The 23,377-nt window shown below is 39.1% G+C and overlaps 1 protein-coding gene across 1 annotated transcript in view; it reads left to right on the forward strand.

Moving 5' to 3' along the window:
* The window catches only part of brwd3 (bromodomain and WD repeat domain containing 3), a 108,053-nt gene that overhangs the window by 76,927 nt on the left and 7,749 nt on the right, over positions 1-23,377 (forward strand). The window contains exons 28-37 of the mRNA XM_043704432.1: positions 1,022-1,133; positions 6,076-6,137; positions 6,577-6,732; positions 6,891-7,011; positions 15,477-15,602; positions 15,709-15,787; positions 17,432-17,485; positions 18,434-18,583; positions 21,140-21,292; positions 22,252-22,529. Of these exons, the coding sequence (XP_043560367.1) occupies positions 1,022-1,133; positions 6,076-6,137; positions 6,577-6,732; positions 6,891-7,011; positions 15,477-15,602; positions 15,709-15,787; positions 17,432-17,485; positions 18,434-18,583; positions 21,140-21,292; positions 22,252-22,529 (1,291 nt within the window). The remainder of the gene's footprint in view (positions 1-1,021; positions 1,134-6,075; positions 6,138-6,576; positions 6,733-6,890; positions 7,012-15,476; positions 15,603-15,708; positions 15,788-17,431; positions 17,486-18,433; positions 18,584-21,139; positions 21,293-22,251; positions 22,530-23,377) is intronic.

Raw genomic sequence — 23,377 nt, forward strand, 5'->3', positions numbered from 1 at the left:
AGGGTGGAAGGTGAGCAGCAGGGGCGTTCTGTCCTTGTTACTGTTGGAGGGGTTGGGTCTGAGGACGGAGGTGCGGGATGTGGACGAGATGCATTGGAGGGCATCTTTAACCACGTGGGAAGGGAAATTGCGGTCTCTAAAGAAGGAGGCCATCTGGTGTGTTCTGTGGTGGAACTGGTCCTCCTGGGAGCAGATACGGCGGAGGAATCGGGAATACGGGATGGCATTTTTGCAAGAGATAGGGTAATCCAGGTCGCTGTGGGAGTCGGTGGGTTTGTAAAAAATGTCAGTGTCAAGTCGGTCATCACTAATGGAGATGGAGAGGTCCAGGAAGGGGAGGGAGGTGTCAGAGATGGTCCAGGTAAATTTAAGGTCAGGGTGGAACGTGTTGGTGAATTTGATGAATTGCTCAACCTCCTCGCGGGAGCACGAGGTGGCGCCAATGCAGTCATCAATGTAGCGGAGGAAGAGGTGGGGAGTGGTGCCGGTGTAATTACGGAAGATCAACTGTTCTACGTAGCCAACAAAGAGACAGGCATAGCTGGGGCCCATACGTGTGCCCGTGGCTACCCCTTTGGTCTGTGAACATCTTGTCAATAGCATGCCAGAAATACAAAGTAAGTGTTTTTGGTGTTGAGACTAAGCATGCAACAGTAATGTTTAGCACATGAAATTGTGGGTTTATGACTGGTCTAAGTCTATTTTAATTTTTTTTTGGTTTTGCATTGTCAAAGAAATGCAGCTGTTTGTTGTGACCTTCATATTTCTTGTATTCAGATAATGATTTCCACTAGATTATAACAATATGATTTGTAATGAATGTCGATTGCACCTTGTGTTCAACACAGTTTCTGCCTTTGCACAGCTTTTTAACATGTTGATTCTATTGAACTATTAAAACTATAATAGTGCACACTTGAAGCAATGGAAGAAAAAAGGTAATTCAGGTAAAAGTTAAGTTGCAATCATAGTTGAGTACTTTTGAGGGATGCTTAAAATTGTTTTGTTATTGTTTTACCAGGAGACACGTTTCGCAGTATAATAGATGATGCTTGGTGGTTTGGAACAGTGCAGAGTCAGCAGCCCTTTCAGCCTGAATATCCTGATAGTTTATTCCAATGTTACAGTGTTTGGTGAGGAATTATCTTCTTTTGGATGGTGTGAATGAATTTCTTAAATGTATGACATTTTGATTTGAATAAGAACCAGAGATAAAACTGAACACTCATCAGAGATGATTTTATTTACTAGAACCTAAACTGTCTATTTTAGATATCCAGTACTTCAGAAGTAGAATTCTCTTCTGGCTTTTGTCATAAATGGCTGCCTATCTGCTTGCTATTAAGTTTGCTTTGCTCTTACACGTATCCTTTGATCAAAGTATTTGTATTGAAATACAACTTCGTAAAAATAAAATATTCTACTATTTAAGTAAAACAAAGCCGTTAAGGGAACTGGCGTTTTGATGTTTTGTCCCCTGTGGTAGAAGAAAACATTTTAATGTAAAATAAAATGATTTTTTTCCATTTCTAAGAATTAAACTTAGTGTTTAAGAAATCTTCAAACAGTTTCATTTTCTACTCAGCAATTGTATTTTAAATTGGGTGTCTGGGGATGGAGAATGAGAGGGAGAAAGTATGTTAGAACAAACGAGGGCAGTCAGCCTGTCAGTTGTTTGGGTATTGTTAGAAAATATTCTGAGGAACAGAATTAATCTACATTTGGAAAAGCAGGGATTGGTCATGGATAGGCAGCATTGATTTGTTAAAGGGAGATCCTGTCTGTCGAACTTGATTGAGTTTTTTGAAAAGGTGATTAAATATGTCATGTAGTTAATGTGTTTTACATGGATTTTATTTAAGTCCTTTAGCAAGTCCTTTGGCAGGCTGGTCCAAAGGGTAAAAGAGTTCATGGGATCCAAGGAAAGTTGGCAAACTGCATCCAAACTTGGCTTGAAAATAGGAGGCAAGAGGTCATGGAGGAATGATTATGTGATTGAAAGCCTGCGACCAGTAGTATCGATGCTGGGACCTGTGCTGTTTGTTATGCACATCAGCAACTTGGGCGTGAATGCAGAAACTATAATTAATAGGCCTGCAGAATATGCGAATTGGTAGCATTGATAGTGAGGATAGTCTCAGGCTGCAGTCTGGTATTGATGAACTGGTAAATAAGGCAGAGCAGTGGTAGATTGATTTTAATCCTGGTAAGTGCAAATTGATGCAATTGGGAGGTCCAATAAGGGAAGGATAAGCACAACTAATGGTAGGTCCCTAGATAATACTGAGAAACAAAGGATTCTTGGTGTACAAGTCCACCGATCTCTGAAGGTCTCAGCACAGGTTGATACAGTGGTGAAAAAAGCATAGGGATACTTCTCTTTATTCGACAAGGCATGGAATATAGGAACAAAAAAGTCTTAGTACAGATTTATAAAACATTGTTTAAGCCACACATAGAATACTATTTGCGGTTCTGGTTGCCACACAATCTGAAGAATGTTATAGACAATAGGTGCAGGAGTAGGCCATTCTGCCCTTCGAGTCTGCACCATCATTCAATATGATCATGGCTGATCATCCTTAATCAGTATCCTGTTCCTGCCTTACCTCCATAACCCTTGATTCCACTATCCTTGAGAGCTCCATCCAACTCTTTCTTAAATGAATCCAGAGACAGGGCCTCCACTGCCCTCTGGGGCAGAGCATTCCACACAGCCACCACACTCTGGGTGAAGAAGTTTGACTTCATCTCTGTCCTAAATGGTCTACCCCATATTTTTAAGCTGTGTCCTCTGGTTCGGCACTCACCCATCAGCGGAAACATGTTTCCTGCCTCCAGAGTGTCCAATCCTTTAATAATCTTATATGTCTCAATCAGATCCCCTCTCAGTCTTCTACCTCTCAGGGTAGACAAGCCCAGTCGCTCCAGTCTTTCAGCGTAAGGTAGTCCCTCCATTCCAGGAATTGACCTCGTGAACCTACGCTGCACTCCCTCAATAGCCAGAATGTCTTTCCTCAAATTTGGAGACCAGAACTGTACACAATACTTCAGGTGTGGTCTCAACAGGGCCCTGTACAGCTACAGAAGAACCTCTTTGCTCTATACTCAATCCCTCTTGTTATGAAGGCCAACATGCTATATTAACCTTCTTCACTACCTACAAGAACACCCAGATCTCTTTGTACTGCCCCTTTACCTAAATTGATTCCATTTAGGTAGTAATCTGCCTTCCTGTTCTTGCCACCAAAGTGGATAACCATACATTTATCCACATTAAACTGCATCTGTCATGCATCTGACCACTAACCTAGCCTGTCCAGGTCACCCTGTAATCTCCTAACATCCTCCTCACATTTCACCCTGCCACCCAGCTTAGTATCATCAGCAAATTTGCTAACATTATTACTAATACCATCTTCTATATCATTAATATATATTGTAAAAAGCTGCAGTCCCAGTACTGATCCCTGTGGTACCCCACTGGTCACTGCCTGCCATTCTGAAATGGAGCCGTTTATCACTACTCTTTGTTTCCTGTCAGCCAACCAACTTTCAATCCAAGTTAGTACTTTGCCCCCAATACCATACGCCCTAATTTTTCTCACTAACCTCCTATGTGGGACTTTATCAAAAGTTTTCTGAAAGTCCTGGTACACTACATCTACTGGATCTCCCTTGTCCATCTTTAGAGTTACATCCTCAAAAAATTCCAGAAGATTAGTCAAGCATGATTTCCCCTTCATAAATCCATGCTGACTCTGACCTATCCTGTTACTACTATCCAGATGTGTTATTGCACTGGAGAGGAGATTTGCCAAGGTGTTGCCGGGGATGAGGTGTTTCAATTATGAGGTGAGATTAACTAGGCTGGGTTTGTTTTCCTTAGCATAGGAGGCTGAGGAGGAATCTGATTAAGATGTACAAAATTGAGATGCATAGACGATGAAACCTTGACAATCTGTTCCCCCTGGCAGATGTGCTTAAGATCAGAGGGCATAAGCTTAAGATGAGGAACAAGTAGTTTAGAAGAGATCTGTGAAGAATATTTTACACAGTAGTAAAAATACAGAACATTTTGCCTGAGAGGATGATGGAAGCAGATATTCTTGCAACTTGGGAGAAGCATTTGAATGAGCATTGAAAATGGCAGGGTGCAGTAGGTTATCGACCAAGTGGAGGAAAATGGGATTAGCGTAGCTTGGTGTTCGTTGTTTTCCCTAGACGTGGTGGCCCAGAGGGCCAATTTCTATAGTGTATGACTCTGAGACTGTGCCAGTATCTATTTGGTTAGGTCTAAAAAGAATCTCATTACATGAGGCTTATGTTATAGGCCAACCTATTGGAAAAGATAGAAGACCAAATTTTCAAGGTAACTAGACGGGTTTAAACTACTTATAAGTTAATTATAAAGTGCTTTAATTATCTCAAAACCAATTGCATTAGAAATAGTGTTTAGGGCAGAGAGAGAGAAAAGTTTCTGAAGTGTGCTGAGGAGAACTTTATAGATCATTAGGTTTTTGGTCCAATGAGAAAGAAGTCATTGCTGGATCTGGATCTGATTCTGGTGAATGAAGTAGCTCAGTCATTAGGGGAAGATTTCAGGTGATTATCTTCTGACTACAAATCAAGAGCAAATAGTTTGGGTATATTCTCACACGGGGTAAAGGACCAACAAAGCCAGCGCTTCCTGGATGACAAGATATACTGAGTAAGCTGAAGCAGAAAAATATGTCTCTGATGAATCTCAGTTGAGACAGGTTGGAATGAATTTGAATACAGAAATATTGAAATGACAGTGAAATGTGAGGAGAATGGTATAACTAATGTGAAAGGAAAGAAATTTTAATAATAGAAGTATGGTAAAAGGAGGAGTGAGGCTTATGTAAGGAGACAGACCAAGAATATCTGTCTGATTGCACCTTACTTGGATAGTTCGTTGGAGATCAAACCCTGCTCTTTTTGGAGTTGTCAAAAATTAAAATAGGCAGATTGCCCAAATTTACCCAGGTTAATTTTGTTTCTGTTGTTAAGAATAACTGTTTGTTTATAAATAAATAAAAAGATTCTAGCTACAGCTAAATAATTATGAATTGTCTGCATATAACTTTAGTAGTTAAAACGCAATGCCCATAGATGTGGGGAAAATAGGTTTTGTAGGTAGAGGAAAGTACGGGAAATCAGTGGTCCCTGTTTACAGGATATGCTGAGATGATCTATGTGCTGATAGTATGCTGCTTTTCTGTTGTCTTCTCAAGACGCTTTCACTTATTGTAAGAGTCACAGACCCATCGCTACTTGTCGCTAGCTAAATCTCCATTTGTACACACACTCAGCTTGCCTACACCTTTTCCATACTGTTGCTTCAGCCAGTTGCTGTGTAAACAGTGCGTACAATGAGTGTCAGGTTACTTGTTTTCAAAAACATGCATAATCCTTTGGCAATCCCTGACTTTAAATCAGTTCTTTCTTCCCCATTTCAATCCATAATTAAAAATAAGAGACCGTCTTTACCAAGAAAGGAGGTGTTACCAAAACCATTGTTTTGTTTTAAAATGCTGGCTATTAAGATACTGATGAAGCTAAGAAGTCACTACCTTGGCGCTTTTTGATGAAATTACAGGGTGAGTTAATGAATGCAATTTGGTGGATGTAATGTCTGTGCATTTCCAAAATGCGTTTAAAATCTGATGCATAACCAGTTTATCAGCAAAGTTAAGCCCTTGGAATAAAAGGAGTATTGGCAGCATTGATACAAAGATGCATAAGTAAACAAAATAAAGTGAGTGGATGTTTTAAGTGGGAATTGAATGATAATCTGAAATAAAATTTGCAAGAATATGAGCAAAAATAAAAGAGAGGCCAGTTACATTGCTCTTTGAGTTGACATTGACATGTCAGCTTAACAGCTGCCTCCTCTATGACCATTTTTCTCATCTTTATTCAATATTAGTTTTCCCTTTTGATCATGCACCTCTTTTTAAAATATACAATATCTGTGATACTAAGCACATCTGATAAAACTTTGAATCTGCAATCTTAAAGGTTCTTTAAATTATTTTGTGGTATTTATAGCTGGGATAATAATGAGTTGGAGAAGATGAGCCCATGGGACATGGAGTCCATTCCTGATGATGGTAGGACACTTAAATTAATTTTGATAGTATTGTATTGAAAATGCATATAAAACAACTGTATGTAAAATCCCTTCACTGTTCCTTGCATACCTGAAGTAAATAATTTCACTTTAATTGATTTTAAGTAATTTTCCCCTATTTGCATGAATTTTGGTCAAGGTCAAGAGAAATTGAGCAATTGTAGAATATTTTCTCAGAAAATCTAGTTTTTGAAATTCTCTGATTACATTGTTCATTTTTGACATAGCAGTTAGTCTATTTAAAAGTTACTACTTCACAAACAGATACACTGACAGCAGTCACAATTTTGTACACCTCTGCAGCATAGAATATTTTTATTATAAAGGAGCTAGAAACTGCTTCCTACAATCATTTTGTTACTTCTCAAAAAAATGCAAGACATCCATCTTTTTAAAATCAATATTGTTTGATTTTACAGCTATCTACCCTGAAGAAATTGGTGCCAGTGTCCCTGTTACTCCAGAAGAACTGAAGCACCTGTTATATAAACCTCAGGAGGGTGAATGGGGATCTGGTTCTGCAGATGAAGAACATAAGCGTATCATTCAGGGAATCAGTCAACTAATGACACTTGGTAATTGCTCACTGCAGTTATCTTCAATTTCAAATTATCGCCAATGGCTATTGTGTAAAGATTCAGTTTCTATTATCGTTTAAGTCAGATATTTGGAAAATGAATCTTTTAGAAAAACCAAAGAAGTGCGAAGTGTGTAAATTTAATTTATTCTCCAGAAATAGCTGCACCATTCTCTGCTCCTGTGGATCTCTGTGCCTATCCGCTGTATTGCACTGTGGTTGCATATCCAACAGACCTGAGCACCGTCAAGAAGAAATTAGAAAATGGGTTTTATAGGTGAGTTATCATTTCTGATTCACTAAGGAGGTTTCCTTCGATTCTTTGCATTTATTCTCCAATCCTAATTACAATGTAGTGGAAACTTCCATTTTAGCATGTTGTGTGGGACAAGAATCATGTCTAAACCAGGGTAGTGAAAAGGGTAATGGATTTCTTATTCGAACGGCATTATTGAACAAATTACTAGATTGGTTGAATTCCCTTTTGGCTGGATTTTGAAGTCAAATATGATGTGAATCTATGACCCTTCGGTACCAGACCATTACAATAATTGACATCAAATATTTGAATGTAATTGACCTGTTATGTTGTGAAATGTAAGAAGCTTAGAGGCTTTTTCCTCTAGCTGTGGAGCAAAATAGGAGTTAAAAATGTAAGCTGGGACTGGCTTCATGTTGTACACATTTCAGTCATAGCCAAATATTTGAAGTATCAAGTGCTGAGTAGAGCAAATACCCAATGTGATGGTGTTCAGTTCCAATGCAGGATGAACTTCTGCAACCAAAACCTTTATCTGAATTCCCTTTTCGTCTTCTGTAATATTTTTAATAGAGACATGAACTTTCTGGATTTTGGTCTTTTTGTTTTCCCACCACACATTTGGGTGGCACGGTGGCACAGTGGTTAGCACTGCTGCCTCACAGCGCCAAAGACCTGGGTTCAATTCCCGACTCAGGTGACTGACTGTGTGGAGTTTGCACATTCTCCCCGTGTCTGCGTGGGTTTCTTCCAGGTGCTCCGGTTTCCTCCCACAGTCCAAAAATGTGCAGGTTAGGTGAATTGGCCACGCTAAATTGCCCGTAGTGTTAGGTGTAGAGGAATGGGTCTGGGTGGGTGCGCTTCGGCGGGTCGGTGTGGACTTGTTGGGCCGAAGGGCCTGTTTCCACACTGTAAGTAATCTAATCTAATCTAAAATCTAATCTAATTTGCATTGTTTCTCAAGTTTTCTAATGCAAATTTAAGGAATTGATTGTCAAAGACTTTTCTCACTTTATGGTCTGTACTGATAGAACTCATCTGCCTCGTGTGTTGGGGGATAATTTTTTTTATTTGCTTCAGTGATGTGGGTAACCAACATTTATTGCCCACCTCCTGTTGCCCTTGAGAATGTGGTGGTGTGCTGTTTTTTGAATCACTGAAGTACACAATGGTTGCCCCACAATGCCCCTAGAGGGGAATTCTAGAGTTTTATCCAGGTGAATGGCTTGGAGGGGAACCTGTTCCCAGGTTTATGCTACCCTTCGAGATAGAAGTAGTTATGGGTTTGGAAAGTGCTGTCTAAGCATCTTTGAATTTCTGCAGTGCATCTTGTAGATGAATAATACTGCTACAACTGAGCATGAGTGGTGGAGGAACTGAATGGCACCACATCCACAAACAATCAAGTGGATTGCATTGTTCTGGATGATGTCAAGCTTCTTGAGTTTTTTGGAGCTGCACTCATCCAGGCAAGTGAGCAATTTTCCATCATTTTCCGGACCTGCACCTTCTGGAAGGTGGACACGGTGCAGCGAGTCAGGGAGGTGAGTTACTCACTGCAGCATTCTGAGACTCTGACCTGCTCATGGTCAGTGTTTATGTGGTAAGTCCAGTTGGGTTGCTACTCAGTCGTAATCTTGAGGATGTTGATAGTGAGGGATTCTGTGATGATGATGTTTTTAAATATCAAAGGGTGGTGGTGGTTAGTTCTCTCTCAATAGAAATGTGATTATTACTTGCTACTTGTTAGTCCAAACTTGAGTATTCTCCAGACTTGTTGTATTTGGACATGGACTGCTATAGTGTCTGAGGAGTTATGACTGGTGCTAAACGTTTATGCAATCATTGGCAAACATCCCCACTTCTGACCTTTATGATGGAGGGAAGGAAACAAGCAGAGTGGCACAGCGGGAGCATGCTGGGCTCATAACCCAGAGCTTGGTGGATCAAAACTATCCTCTGCTATTTGCTTGTTCCCATTACCACTGCAAGTGTGCATGTGCTATGACTGTTGTTACAAGTATTTAGACTCTAGCTACAGCTACAGGGAAGCAGTTATAAACTGTCAATGAAAGTGGGTTATGGGGTAGAGGGGAAAAACTGCAAAGACAGTTAAGTTGTTCCCAGGTCATGTGGCTGAAATCTTTATAATTCTTCCGCTGGCCAGTATATTGCTTTGGTCATCTTTCTCCAGATGCTTCCAATAACTGGTAAGGGACCCAAGGTGGCTGGTTCAATTGCAAAATCTGACTCATCAGTTAACCAGCTTACAACAACTTTTTCAGGTTTAAAGTTAAAATTAACTGTTGAACAGAGAGACTGCTTTTGAGCTGGAGAAGACTTGAGCATCTCTAACTTTTATTCCCAGCTCCAGGCTGCTCAGTTACCTGAGAACTAATCATACAATTGTTGCCAGGCAAAAAGGTTTCTGTCAATGACTAGTTACCAATCCATAGACCAAGCAACTTTGTGTTGCTAACAAAAGTTGCATCATCCACCCCTTGACTCCAAGTTATCTGCAACTTGTTCAAGTAATTGTTTAACTGGTGCTTGGCATGGATGTCAGCTTATTTGCTTTCCAAGCATACTGACAGGCTTTCAAATAGTGGTTTTAAACAATTATTTCTAATTTCATTCCACAATACTTTAAAAAGTACAAAAATGAAAAGAGAGTCCTCAGACCAGATTTAAACTGCTGCTGGAAAGGAGGAAGACCACCAGATGTTAAGAATTTTGGGAGTACATGTAAATTATCAGCTTTTAGTATTGTTTGAAAATCTATTTAATTTATAGCACTTCCTTTTCTCCCAAGCCTAGGATATACATATGATGGCTCACAGCATAAGCCACATTGGAGATAGGCGGAGAGTTTTTAAAAAAATTGGAAATCATACAATTTCCTCTGCAATATATACAATAAGGATCTTGGTGATAATACTCAGTTTGATTTATTTAGTCATTATACATCAAGTCTAATAATACAATGAGTATACACTGCAGTTTCCATAATATTAAAACATTATATCCTTCATCCAAGATGTTAGAGTAGAAATCATAATAAAAGAATTAATGACACTAAATTTGATTTTACGCCAATCACGCAAGACTTTAGTACCAACGTTTGCATTGAATTGGATCAATTTAGTATTCATAAAACAGAAAATCCCAATTAAAGAGGATTGTGATGTGCTAACCAAAGTACGCATACAAGAATGAAAAAGAATCATCATCAAATCAGAAGTAGGTCAACAGAAATAACTACCTATGATATAAAAGTGAAACATGAATAATCAGTCTAAACGTTGTTTTGAATTAGCTTAAAATAGCTAGTTGAAATTTACAGTGCAACTTAATATTTATTCTTACTGTTAGAAACACAAAGAAGCAAAATGTTGTAGGTAATCTTATTCCTATTTGTATAGTTAGTTATCCACACAATGTTGTAAATGTTGTATTTTGGTTGAGAGCAAGAGAACCTAAATCTGTTGCTGGGAGTAAATCAATTGCAAAAGGCGCAGTGAAAACTCACAATAATACAATATGCAGATAAATGCTGCGAATTCAAAGCATCAAGGCACTGACACCTGAAATCCTCTGCCCAGCCCTCTGTTATCAGAGTATTAGAATATTGTGGGCACTGAAGGATATCAGTCTCAATACTTTCTAAGGTGTTGATTTTAGAGTGTTCATGATCTAAATTAGACAACCAATAATTTAATATAATTTTCTGCAGTTTTTGAGAAGTAGTTAGACGTGGTACATTGTATGACCTGTGATAGATGAGAGTGCTTTATTGATCCCGGAACCGTTCTGTCGAAGGGAGGAACAAAGACAGCACACTCCTAAGCCCCAAATGTCCTGTTGTCTTTTGTGGTGGTCTCTGTTCCATCAGTCTTTGTTCTTCCCTCGGTCTTTCCTGGTCTTTTCTCAAGGAAGGTTACGTGGTTCATCTCCCTGGATCTTTTCCCTTCCTCCCCTCCTGTCCCTGTTAATATACTTTATCTTTGGAGACTGGCCATCAATGCTTGAAAGTTAGTTTTCATTCCTTTTAAGATTTAAACCTTCCGTTCTTTCAGTATACTGCATTGATATTGGAGTAGGGTGATGCCTAATAAAATATTTGATGTGATTCAGATATTGATTCTTAAGATCTCTCCTCTGTTTTCTCATAGACTTTTTTTTTTACATTTGGTGAAGGCTGATTACTAATGTGACACAGTTAGATTAGATCTCGTGCTACACTGAGGAAAATCAAATATGGTGTGCAGAGTGAGACCGTTTTAAGAGCCAAACTAATTCTCAAGAGTGGGAAGAAATTGTGACGGCTTCCTGATCGTTGTCTTGTTACAGTACCCAGACTTCCAATTCAAGTGCACATTCTCTTAACTCTGGTGTGTTCTGTTTGGCAGATTAAGCCAGGAGTATTTGGCCTATAAAAAGGATCAGAGCTAAGACATGTAGGTAGATTCAGATCCATGCAAGAAAAGGATGTTCTTTCTGCAAGGCCCCATCACAGAGAGGTTAATTTGGGCTGTGCTTTTTCTAGACCTACATTTTAATGTAAGCAGTCAAAAGTTGGGAATACATTTGTTCTTGTGTGTAGAATGTGTTTGTCTAATTTATTATTGTTCTGGTATCTGTGATTTATTTAGTGCTCTACAGACAATCTCCTCCATTCCCCTGTTCATCTCAATTTAAGGAATATTTTTGATTGTGTTTGCTCAAAATATGAGGGTAGTATTTCTGAGTTTGATGTCAGTAATAATACTTGTTAGAAATTCTAATTTCTTTAATTCGCAGAATGGCTAGTCAGATATACATCGTAAATTCTATGAAGCATTACCAAAATCTTTTTCTCAAAGTTTAAAAGGTGCTTTAATTATTTTTATATATTTGCTCATGAGGCATGAAACCATTAAAAAAATTGATTAGTGTTTTTAAAGTTTGTCAATCATGGATATCCAGCTCCTCTTCAAAGCAGGACAGTTGTCTATAGATTGTGTGACAGAGTTAACATTTCAGGTTGGCAACCTGTTTCTCTCAGGGGAAGGCCATTTGGCCCTCAAGCCTACACTGCCCCTCAGTAAGATCGTGGCTGATTTGACTGTGGCTTCAGTTTCATTTTTCTGTCTGCTTCACACAACTTTGATTCCCTGTCTCAAAAATCTGTCTCATACAATCTTGAATATATTTGACAGCTGAGCCTCAAACTCTGAAGTATAGAATTCTGAAGGTTAAGGAACCTCAGAATGAATTCTTCCTTATCTTCTTAAATGGTGAGATAACTTACTCTGATGCTTTTGTCCCACATAGTAGCTTTCCTGCATCAAGGGAACATCGTCTCAGCATTGATCCTGTTAAGTCCACTCAGGATGTTACACATTTCAATAAGACTCATTTTCTAAACTCCAATAAGTATAGGCCCAATATTATTCAGAATAAATGCAATCAATCTATTGCATTCTCTGAATTTCTTCCAATGCAATTAGTCTTCCTTTTAAATAAAGAGAAAAACTGTATGCAGTGGTCTAGGTATGGTCTCACCATATCCTGTACAGTTGTAGCAAGACTTCTCCAATTTTATGATTGATACTGCAAACAAAGAAGCCAACATTCCATTTGCCTTCCTAATTACTTGCCGTGTTTGTAAGCTGCTTTTTTTATTCATTTGAGAACACCCAAATTGTTCTATCCTGTAGAATTCTGTAGCTTTTCTTTACAAGGCAAGATACGATTTTGTTATTCTTCATACTGAATTGAAGAACCTCATATATTTCATACGCTCTATTTGATGCTTTTTCTTTTGTTGCCCACTCAATGTGTTCGCAGCTGTCCTCCCAGCTTGTTTTCTGATTTATCATTGTAAGATCAAAAATGCACACAGTAAAAAAAAACCAAAGAACTGTGAGTGCTGGAAATCAAGCAACCACACAAATTACTGGAAAGCTCAGCAGGTCTGACAGCTGTGGAGAGCAAGCAGAGCCAAATCCACAATTCATATTCTTCCCAAGAATATTTTTGGATTTTTTTTTCTCCGCTTTAAAGAATGCAAAAAGCCACGTTGTACACTTCAGCAATGTCATGAGTTCTTGGTGCTACATAGCCTGCTTCAAGCCAAATATCCATCATTATGTGCTTGGTTTCTAGATTTGATGTGTCAGAAATATAAGTATTCCAGTAAACCTAATTTCATATGTTTAATTAGGAACAATCTCTAAAGGACAAATGTGGTTATCCATGCATTTATTCACACTGTTAGAATTGCTATGAAAATTGGACAAGGTAATCAAGCCAACCCATAAGGAGATTTTGTTGACAATTATTACTGTCACAAATCCAAGCTGCACTGTTGTGTTGACCGTTCTGTTTCCGTATTTCTCTACACTACACCTGGAACTGAGTGGACAAGTTGCAGGTTTATGATAACGTAATTGAGAATGATATTTATTGTAATTCATTGCACACCCTACCTCACTGAGAGCAGCTGATTGACTGTCATGACAGGATGTTAACGATGTGCCCTGCCAGTGCACAGGCCCATTCTTTGTTCCTGCTATGTCTGTATCATCTTAATGGGAATATATTTCTTTCATTCAAATTACTTGTAAATGTGCTTAATTCTACTATTCCATTCATATGGACACTTTGCTTGGGATCATAGTCTGTCTTCCATGTTCTCCACATGATATTTCCCACTGTTGTTTTGATATTAGGGAAATGTCATTCTATGTTTAACCTTGGTCAACTGCTGTTTGGCCCAGCTTGTTGACACATGATTTATAGATATGCCTGGTGCTGCTTCCTTTCTGCTCTCCTGCGCTGTTCATTGAATCAGGATTGATCTCCTGGCTCAATGGTGGATGTAGAGTGGGAAAATACCCACCGGAAGTTAAAAATTGTCTGAATGCAGTCCAACAACGCCTCATGAATAACCAGTTTTAAGTTGCTAGATCTTTTTGAAATTTCTTTTGTTTATAAGTGCAACGTAACAGTAGGAGGGTAACCCAGCATATTATTAAGAAGTGGTGGTCGACACTCCTCTGATAATTAAAACCAAAAAACCTGAACCTCTCCTCGTAATCTGATAAAGAAATGTGACAAGGGGTATAATCTACTTCTCACCCCCACAATATGTTATAAAGGAGTGGTTAAATGAAATGAAATCCTTTCACTCATTCTATAATTAACCGGTAATAAACTGAACAATCCCTCTCCAACTACCAATTCCTGAATAAAACAAGCTTCCTTTGGTAAGCTATTTCAATAATACAGGTTCCACTTGTATAAATCCAGATAATAAGAAAACAAAAAATTAAAATTGATCTCTCAAAGTTCACACAATGTGTCTTCCAGAATGCTGCTCGTTCTTTCTGCTGATTCTGTTCGGCATGTTTTCTGTCATTTTGTCAAGAATATTCGTTAAATGTGCCTTGCGCTTTTATAGATGGTACTTTTTAAGAGTGTGAAGAATTTTTTTGTGAGACACGAGTACTTCTTTCTCAGATGGCAGGTTTGCTCTCTCTTCAAATGACCGTTGGCTTTCCCTCTCTATTCAGTTGCCCCTCTGTTATATACTCCGAATGACGCATCAAATTCTTATAATATGATTAGTTTCAGGTTGGCAATACCATCAGATTTGAAATTGATTGGTCCTTAAGTTTCCAAGTGCCTTTTTAAATTAATTGGCTAAATTTAAACTGTTGTCTGGGTTAAAAACTGCTGCTTGGCCTGCTAACTATAAATAGCTTTTTGATACAATGTGTCAATTCGAGGACCTGCAGCTGCTTATCTGCACACCAGCTTTTAAAGGGATGTTGCAATGCTTTCCCCCATTTTACAGTTTTACATTTTTTTTACATAGCAACTTCATGACAATATGCTGTCAAAATTGGAAGCAACTGCATCAGGTAACTTAGTGAGAATGAGGTCAAGTACACTTTTTTTCAAGTGAATGTTCTCATCACCTGTTGCATATCCAGTCTAGCATCTATGTCCTTTAAGGCTCAGTCAGTAGTGGTGCTCCCTCATTCAGAGTATAGTCTGTATCTTTGCCACACTCAATGCTTCTTCAAACTTGTGCACAATTTTGAGGAATACCAATTTATCAGCTGAGGAATGGGACTGCAGGTTGTAATCAGGAGCTTTCCTTGCCCATGTTTGACTTGATTCCATGAGATTTCATGAGGTCCTGTTACTTCACTGAGTAGATCACACTTTATCACTACCTCTAGACTTTTCTAGATTTGCTAGCAGTTTCCTGCCTTTCAAACCACTTCCTTCTTTCTTCTGACTAAGTTTGCTGTGATTGGAATTGGAGTATGGGAGTATTAAATCAATATGTTTGATTTTATTTCTTATCAATGAATTGCAGTGAAATGGAAAAATAACACTTGTGACAAGTGACTGGTACATTTCAATGTAGTTGTGGATTCTGCTGAATTGATGGTGGATGCCCTATTAACTTTTTGACTTCTGAATTCTAGGACTGTTTCTGCCCTGATGTGGGAAGTAAGATATATTGAACATAATGCTAGGACTTTCAATGAGCTTGACAGTCCTATTGTCAAGTCTGCCAAGTTAATTACGGATACGTTACTTCAGTTCATTGGGTGAGTTGATTTTTTTTTTAAACTTTAAGGAGACTCTGCAAATTTTGCTGTTCATATGATTTGATTTTATATCATAGTTTACCAATTATCCTTTTGATATTTATAGGGACCAGAGCTGCACCAATATGTTAGAGCTGTATGAAAAAGTTAAGACAGAGGAACTTAGCAGTGATGAAAATGACAAGGTAAAAGATCTTCACTATGTTAGCATCAAAAATGCTCAACTAAAACCTGGTTTACTTTCTGTAAAGAAATTAAATATGGGGTCTGCACTGTTTCAAATGCAGTGAAAGACATTGGAATGATTGTTTCTTGATTTCAAATCTGAAATAGTCAATAATGTCCTTATAGTGGATGATTGGGTAACATTTAACATAATGATACTTTGAACATGTTAGAGCTGTTCAAACAAATTGAGAGAGAACAGCATTTGAGCAGACAAAAGAATGTATGGTGGTGAGCTGGAGAGATTGGCAAACTGCTAATGGGGTCCATCACTGGGTGAAAATGGGTTAACTGTGAAAAATGCAGCCTGTGTGATGACAAAGCCTGGGAAGTGGGGGTGTGTAAAGGTCAAAGAAGCAGGTTCTCAGGCCACCTTTTTCCACAACCAAGGATTTTCCACCGCAGTGGTTGTTAGGGCTCTCAGCTGTGTCCGATCCATTTTCCTGAGTGTGGACATTCAATTTGGCCTTGAAGAAATTCACCATTTTTTTACTTCACAAGGATGTTTAGAACTATGGGAGGCAGACAGCATAGTTGCTTTGAGATCAGGATCTGCCTAGATTTTATTGATTACGTGGGGAAGCTTGAAGGGCCAAATGGTCTACCCCAGCTCCTAAGTCATTTGTGCAGTCATTTAATGTAATACACAAAATTTGTTAAGCAATTTTGTCTGTTTATTGACATTGACGTAATAGAATAAAAGAATATTTGGCAAAAGCTGCAGTTTGGAAAGGCAAATCAGGGCAGGACTTATACACTTATTTGTAAGGTCCTGGGGAGTGTTGCTGAACAAAGGAGCCTTGAGTGCAGGTTCATAGTTCGTTGAAAGTGGAGGTGCAGGTAGATAGGATAGTGAAGAACGCATTTGGTATGCTTTCCTTTATTGGTCAGAGCATTGAGTATAAGAGTTGGGAGATTGTGTTGTGGCTGTACAGGACAGTGGTTAGGTTACTCTTGGAATATTGTGTGCAATTCTGGCCTCCCTTCTATAGGGAGGATGTTGTGAAACTTGAAAGAGTTCAGAAAAGATATACGAAAATGTTGCCATTGTTAGAAGGTTTGAGGAATACAGAGAGGCTGAATAGACTGGGGTTGTTTTCCTGGAGTGTTGGAGGCTGAGGGGTGAGTTTAGAGATTTATAAAATCATGAGGGGCGTGGATAGGCTAAATGGACCAAGTCTTTTCCCTGCGGTGAGGGAGTCCAGAACTAGAAAGCATAAGTTTAAAGTGAGCGGGAAAAGATTTAAAAGGGACCAAAGGGGTGACTTTTTCACATAGAGGGTGGTGCATGTATGGAACAAGCTGCCAGAGGAAGTGGTGGAGGCTGGTACAGTTAAAACATCTAAAAGATGTCTGATGGGTAAATGAATAGGAAGGGTTTAGAGGGATATGCGTCAAGTGCTGGCAAATGGGGCTACATTATGATAGGATATCTGGTCGGCATGTGTGAGTTGATTGGAAGGAGCTGTTTCTGTGCTGTATATCTGACTCTTATCTCTAAGTACATGCTGCCTGAGTAAACTTAATCTGCAAAATAAGTCAATTTAATTAAAAGCTTCCTTTAGAACCACATAATTTTTTAACTTTCTTTCAAATAAAACTAGGAAATAGCTGCAGAACTAGATTCTGATGCTCCAGGAACCTCCTCAGACACAATAGTGAGTATAAAAGTGCATACCTGTTGAAAATCTCAGTTATACTTGCACTGTTTCCTGAGGTTGATTTTTCTGTCATGACAGTATACAATTTTTTTTGCCTATTATTCTGTACAATATTTTGCAACCTATTCTTGTAATGTAGCTGCAGCTAAGAATTTTCAGTTTTCCCTATTCATTATAATTTTGCTTTAAAAAATTCTCACCTATTCTTCCTTTGAATGTAGCAACTGAACTAATATAAAAGATTGATAATTGTATGCATTATTACTCCTGATAACAATTAGATAAAAGCAGTTCCATGTGGCCAGGGCATTCTTATTCTTTGCTCATGCTGTTCCTTTGTCCCTTCACTTTGTGAGAGACATAGCTGTGTGTGACTGCCTTCTCTTGAAAACTAGGAAAGCTGGGTTCCGAATGTAGAAAAACTGTAACAGTGACTCAACATTATGCCTATTTCCAAGGGTGGTGTATTTATAAAATCAATGCCATGCTACTTGGTTTAATAGATTAGATTACATTACAGTGTGGAAACAGGCCCTTCGGCCCAACAAGTCCACACTGACCCGCCGAAGCGAAACCCACCCATACCCCTATATTTACCCCTTACCTAACACTACGGACAATTTAGCATGGCCAATTCACCTGACCCTGCACATCTTTTTGGACTGTGGGAGGAAACCGGAGCACCCGGAGGAAACCCACGCAGACACGGGGAGAACGTGCAAACTCCACACAGTCAGTCGCCTGAGGCGGGAATTGAACCCGGGTCTCAGGCGCTGTGAGGCAGCAGTGCTAACCACTGTGCCACCGTGCCGCCCACTAATACTGATAGTTTATCAGTAAAGTAAAATCTTATCTCCCTCCCCCATCTCCCCCTACCTCTCCCGCTCTCAATCCTCCCCAACCAATAAAAATTGCCTTTCGTTGAATCTATTCTCTTTATGTTAGCATCGACTCCCAAGGCAGTTGAACAGAAGGCCTGTGTTCAGTACTGATCCGAATGCCTGGAAAGAGCAATGCAGAGAATTTCTGAACCTCATGTTCCAGTGTGAGGACTCTGAACCTTTTAGAACGCCAGTGGATCTCTTTGCATATCCTGTAAGTAGTGGATTTTCTTAGATTGTTACATTTTAAAATACACATCAGCTTTCTTTTTGAAGTTTCCGCTTTTAGGATGTGTCTGTAGCACTCAGGGGTGTCCTGTACCTTGAGTTTTTTTAACATGGAGTAATCTTTCTTACGAAGTAGGGCACCCTCCTCTTTAAGGAGAAAGTGAGGTCTGCAGATGCTGGAGATCAGAGCTGGAAATGTGTTGCTGGAAAAGTGTAGCAGGTCAGGCAGCATCCAGGGAACAGGAGAATCGACGTTTCGGGCATAAGCCCTTCTTCAGGACTTTTCCAGCAACACATTTCCAGCACCCTCCTCTTTAATATTAGTAGAGGAGATATATTGCATTTAAAAGCATCAGATTTTTACTGAAACATTTGATTGAATATTTTGAGCACATATTCCTAATTAGGTAAGTAAAACTCCTTCTTATTGAATGATTAAAATATTACAATATAAAAAGTGGGCAGTCTTGCATGACAGCAAGTGCTGGGCAGTAATTTCATGTTTATTTTACGTTGGTGACCCAGCAAGGCTAGGATTGTTCCAAAGCAAGTGTAACTTCATGTTGATCTTAAACCTATTTTGAATATTAAGATCAGAGCTGATTTTAAAGCATCATGGAATGCCACACTATCTGAGGAAGAGTTATTTTGCTTTGTGTTCAGGTGGTGTGACTCCAGATCCGGATGGAGTTGCAGCAAAAATCATCCATCTTTTGACCGCTTTTTGTCTCGGAATGTTTAGTGCCTTGTTTAGAATGGCCTAGTGTGGTTCAGTAGCTGCACTCTGACATGGCAGTGTCAGCACATTAGCTGCAGTGGGAGATTGAGCTGACAAGATGCAATATTCAGTGGCCTCAGGTTTTCTCAGCCATCTTCTTTGTTAGTTGAGTTTTTCTTTCTCCTCCCTTCTAAAGTCCCTCCAGCACTCAGCTGCCAAAGCTTACAGCCATCAAGAACTATGTTAAGATTACACTGTTAGTATCTGCTATCTTAATATCTCACTTCCAGCTGTCTTGTTTTAGAAGATGTGGGCTTCCAACAGGCTGTAATGCAGTAACTGCTTCGTCATACAAAGGTCTGTGTGGGTCTATGGTGTCATCAATCAATAAATGTACCCAAACCAATATTAATGAATGTATGCTGAGTGAAGTTGGCATTTTTGTTCTTGCATGGGATATTGGTGTTGATGGCTGGTCCAGCCATCAATCACCTAACTGCCCTTATGGTGATGGTGAGATACCTTTTTGAACTGCTGCAGTCCATTTGGTGTACATAGACCACAGTACCTTTAGGGAAAGTGTTCCAAGGTTTTAACTCCGTAATGGGAAGGAAAGGTGATCTTTTTCCCAGTCAAGATGGTGAGTAACTAGGAGTGGAACTTGGAGTGATGATCCAACGTATCTGCTACCTTGTCCTTCTAAATGGAAGTGATCGTAGGTTTAGAAGGTGCTACCTGAGGAGTTTTGGTCAGTTTGTAGTGCTTGTAGATAGGGGACACTACTGTTAGTGAGTGCCTGTACTGGAGGAATGGATGTGGTGCCAATCAAATGGGGTGCTTTGTCCTGGATAGTGTCAGTCTCGAGCCAGATTATAGTCTAATTTATTAATATTAATAATATCCAGCAATACCTTGTGTCATCACATTTATAATAAAACGCTAATATCCTGGGCCATGACATGTATATGCTGTCGGCCAAAGCAGACTGCTTACATATATTAGTGTCCATGCATTTGAAAATGTTCCTCCCATAGAATACATTTGGCATAAATCAACTCTCAGAAAAGGGCTAAACATACTTTTTTGACTTAGATCTCCGGCAGCTTAAGTAAACTACTGTTCATTTGGTCAAATGCCTTGGTGAGATTGGAGGCAGTATGTAATAGTCGCCTTTGTTCATTTGTCAGGTAGCTACCAGACTGAGAACATCATGTTAATTGTAGAGCTTCCTGTTCTGAAGTCAGACTGGGATTCAGGGTAGTTACGTTCAGCCAGGATTTGCAGTCTGATCGGAGTAACATAGGCAATACCTTTTACAATGTTTCTGCAAACGATACCTTGAAAGCTATTGCTATTGCTGCAGTAGCCTGCTTTGCACAGAACTGTAATCTTTGAATCCTACATACCTGGGCATTGTCCTCTTCCAGCTAAGAAATTTGTGCAGATGTTGCACGAGTATGGTTTTCCATACTTGATGGATTCAGGCAGTATAGCATCAGCACCTCGAGTTTTGCTAGTGATAGGTAAGTTGCAACCTCTTATTGATATTAAACCAGAGATTGAATATTAAGGCAAAGTCACTTAGGGAGTGACTTCACATTTGGTCGAGGATGTGACTGCCCAATGTACAACCATATCTACAACTCCATACAACTTAATTTATTAAAACTGGTTTGTTCAAATTTGATCTTAAAGAAATTGGATTCTTGAAGTTTGATTTTTCCATTGAATTTGAGGAGAAAATCTGTACTGGGGACATGTATTGCTTAGTTGATGGAAATATTTCAACCTGTCAGTTACAGTATGTGTTCATTCCATTTTTAGGACTATCGCAATATCATCGATGTTCCAATGGACTTCAACACTGTAAAAGAAACACTAGAAGAAGGAAATTATGAAACCCCTTTGGAGTTCTGTAAGGATGTTCGGTTAATATTCAGCAATGCCAAAGCCTACACACCCAACAAGAAATCAAGGGTAAAAAGAATAATTTATTTTGGAAAGGATTGTAAGACATTTGATTTACTGTTGACCTGCTCCTCATTGGGGGACTAGTTATCAAAAAGCATTGACATCGAGGAACATTTTTAAAGTTTGTTTTGTGATGAAGGTAAATGGTTAAAGTTCAAATTTTAATATTGACCAAATTTGTTTCATTGGTAGAATATTTTAACAAGTTGATTCATTGGTGTGTAAAACCAGTATGATGTAATGTGGTGAACATTGTGACATTTGGGTGGCACAGTGGTTAGCACTGCTGCTTCACAGCGCCTGAGACCTGGGTTCAATTCCCGCCTCAGGCGACTCTCTGTGTGGAGTTTGCACATTCTCCCCGTGTCTGCGTGGGTTTCCTCCGGGTGCTCCGGTTTCCTCCCACAATCCAAAAATGTGCAGGTTAGGTGAATTGGCCGTGCTAAATTGCCCGTAGTATTAGGTGAAGGGGTAAATGTAGGGGAATGGGTCTGGGTGGGTTATGCTTCGGCGGGTCGGTGTGGACTTGTTGGGCCGAAGAGCCTGTTTCCACACTGTAATGTAATGTAATCTAATCTAATCTGTCAAGTAATCTGCTTCTATAAATTTGAGGTGGCTATTCACCAAACAGGACAACAGGAGACAGTAGAAACATTGCTTCCACTGGATTTAAATATCTACATCAAACCAAAATATTTTCTGGTCCTGCCAATTTATGAAATAAGTCTAATTTTATTATGTGGCTGTTATGTTGACAATCAACCCTGCAACACATTTGACTTGCATCAACAAGTTTAAAGGAGCGTAAACATGAGTCACAATGCACTAATTAGACTTTTTACTTCCATATTTTATAAAATTTAGGAGAAAATGTCAGGATGCAGCCAGCAGGATTTTGACTTTCCTCTAACGGGAATAAACTATTATAAATTACAGATGTTTACATGATATATTTATGGTTACAGATATACAGCATGACACTCAGGTTGTCTGCCTTATTTGAAACGCAAATTAAAAGAATAATTTCAGACTACAAGTCTGCCTTGAAGTGCCAAAAAAAGAATAAACCACGACAAAAGTATAGAAAGAGGTTCAAAAGCAGCAGCAGCAGCAGTAGCAGCAGCAGGAGCAGTAGCAGCAGCAGGAGCAGTTCTCGGTCTGGGAGCAGGAGCAGTTCTCGGTCTGGCAGCAGGAGCAGTTCTCGGTCCGGCAGTGGTTCAGGTTGCAGTAGCAGAGCATTCAGGTAAAACAGTAAGCATGTTTGTGCCAAGTTCCTATCAGTGTGTTCTATCATGGCATGTGCATATTTTCTGAAATAAACAAGAGAGTCTTTGTGTGATTAGCTGTAGTGTATGATTAAAGAAGAAAAATCCGTTGCTTTTTCTGATAGACCACATTCCCTGCTTGTCTGACAACAGTTTGCTGAAGGCAATGCCCACAGCATTTTAGCTGACTTCTGTTGTCAAATCATGCAAATTGCAGACCTATTTATCAGCTAATTAAGTTGTAGATCACTTGGACAAACCTAATGTTTGATTTTCAAAGCTATATAATTCCTCACATTTTGGAATATGTGTAGCTTTTTAGATGTAAATGTTTTCTTGAGTCGGAGATTTTGACTTCCAAAGGGAGTAATGAATTGATTAAAGTCTTGATAAAATTCGAATTGATATCCAAGGCGATTATGAGATTCAAAGCAATGATAACCTATATTGTGTCCAGTACCAAAATTTTAAAACTTTGAGCATTTCACTTGTAAGCTAAAAATAGGCTGGTGATGAAATCATTTTAAACTCAGTCCACATATTCCACATCTCAGGTGATTACTTGTTTGTGGTGGCTTCCATATAAAATGAGGGAGGTTTGAAAGACGTATTTATGAAACTTAAAAAAAAAATGAACTGCATTTATGTAGTACTTCTCAACACTGCCAGACATCTCAAAGTCCTTGTGGGGACGAAGTCCTGCCTTCATGTCGAGAATATACTTTAGTGCAATAGTGGTGCCATAGAACACAACATCACTCGGAGCACATCTAACAACTTAAGACTCTGCATCTCTGAGGCTCTATGGACTGTCAACAGCAGCAGT

This window comes from Chiloscyllium plagiosum, chromosome 15 (genome assembly GCF_004010195.1).
Source record: "Chiloscyllium plagiosum isolate BGI_BamShark_2017 chromosome 15, ASM401019v2, whole genome shotgun sequence".
Classification (NCBI taxonomy): domain Eukaryota; kingdom Metazoa; phylum Chordata; class Chondrichthyes; order Orectolobiformes; family Hemiscylliidae; genus Chiloscyllium; species Chiloscyllium plagiosum.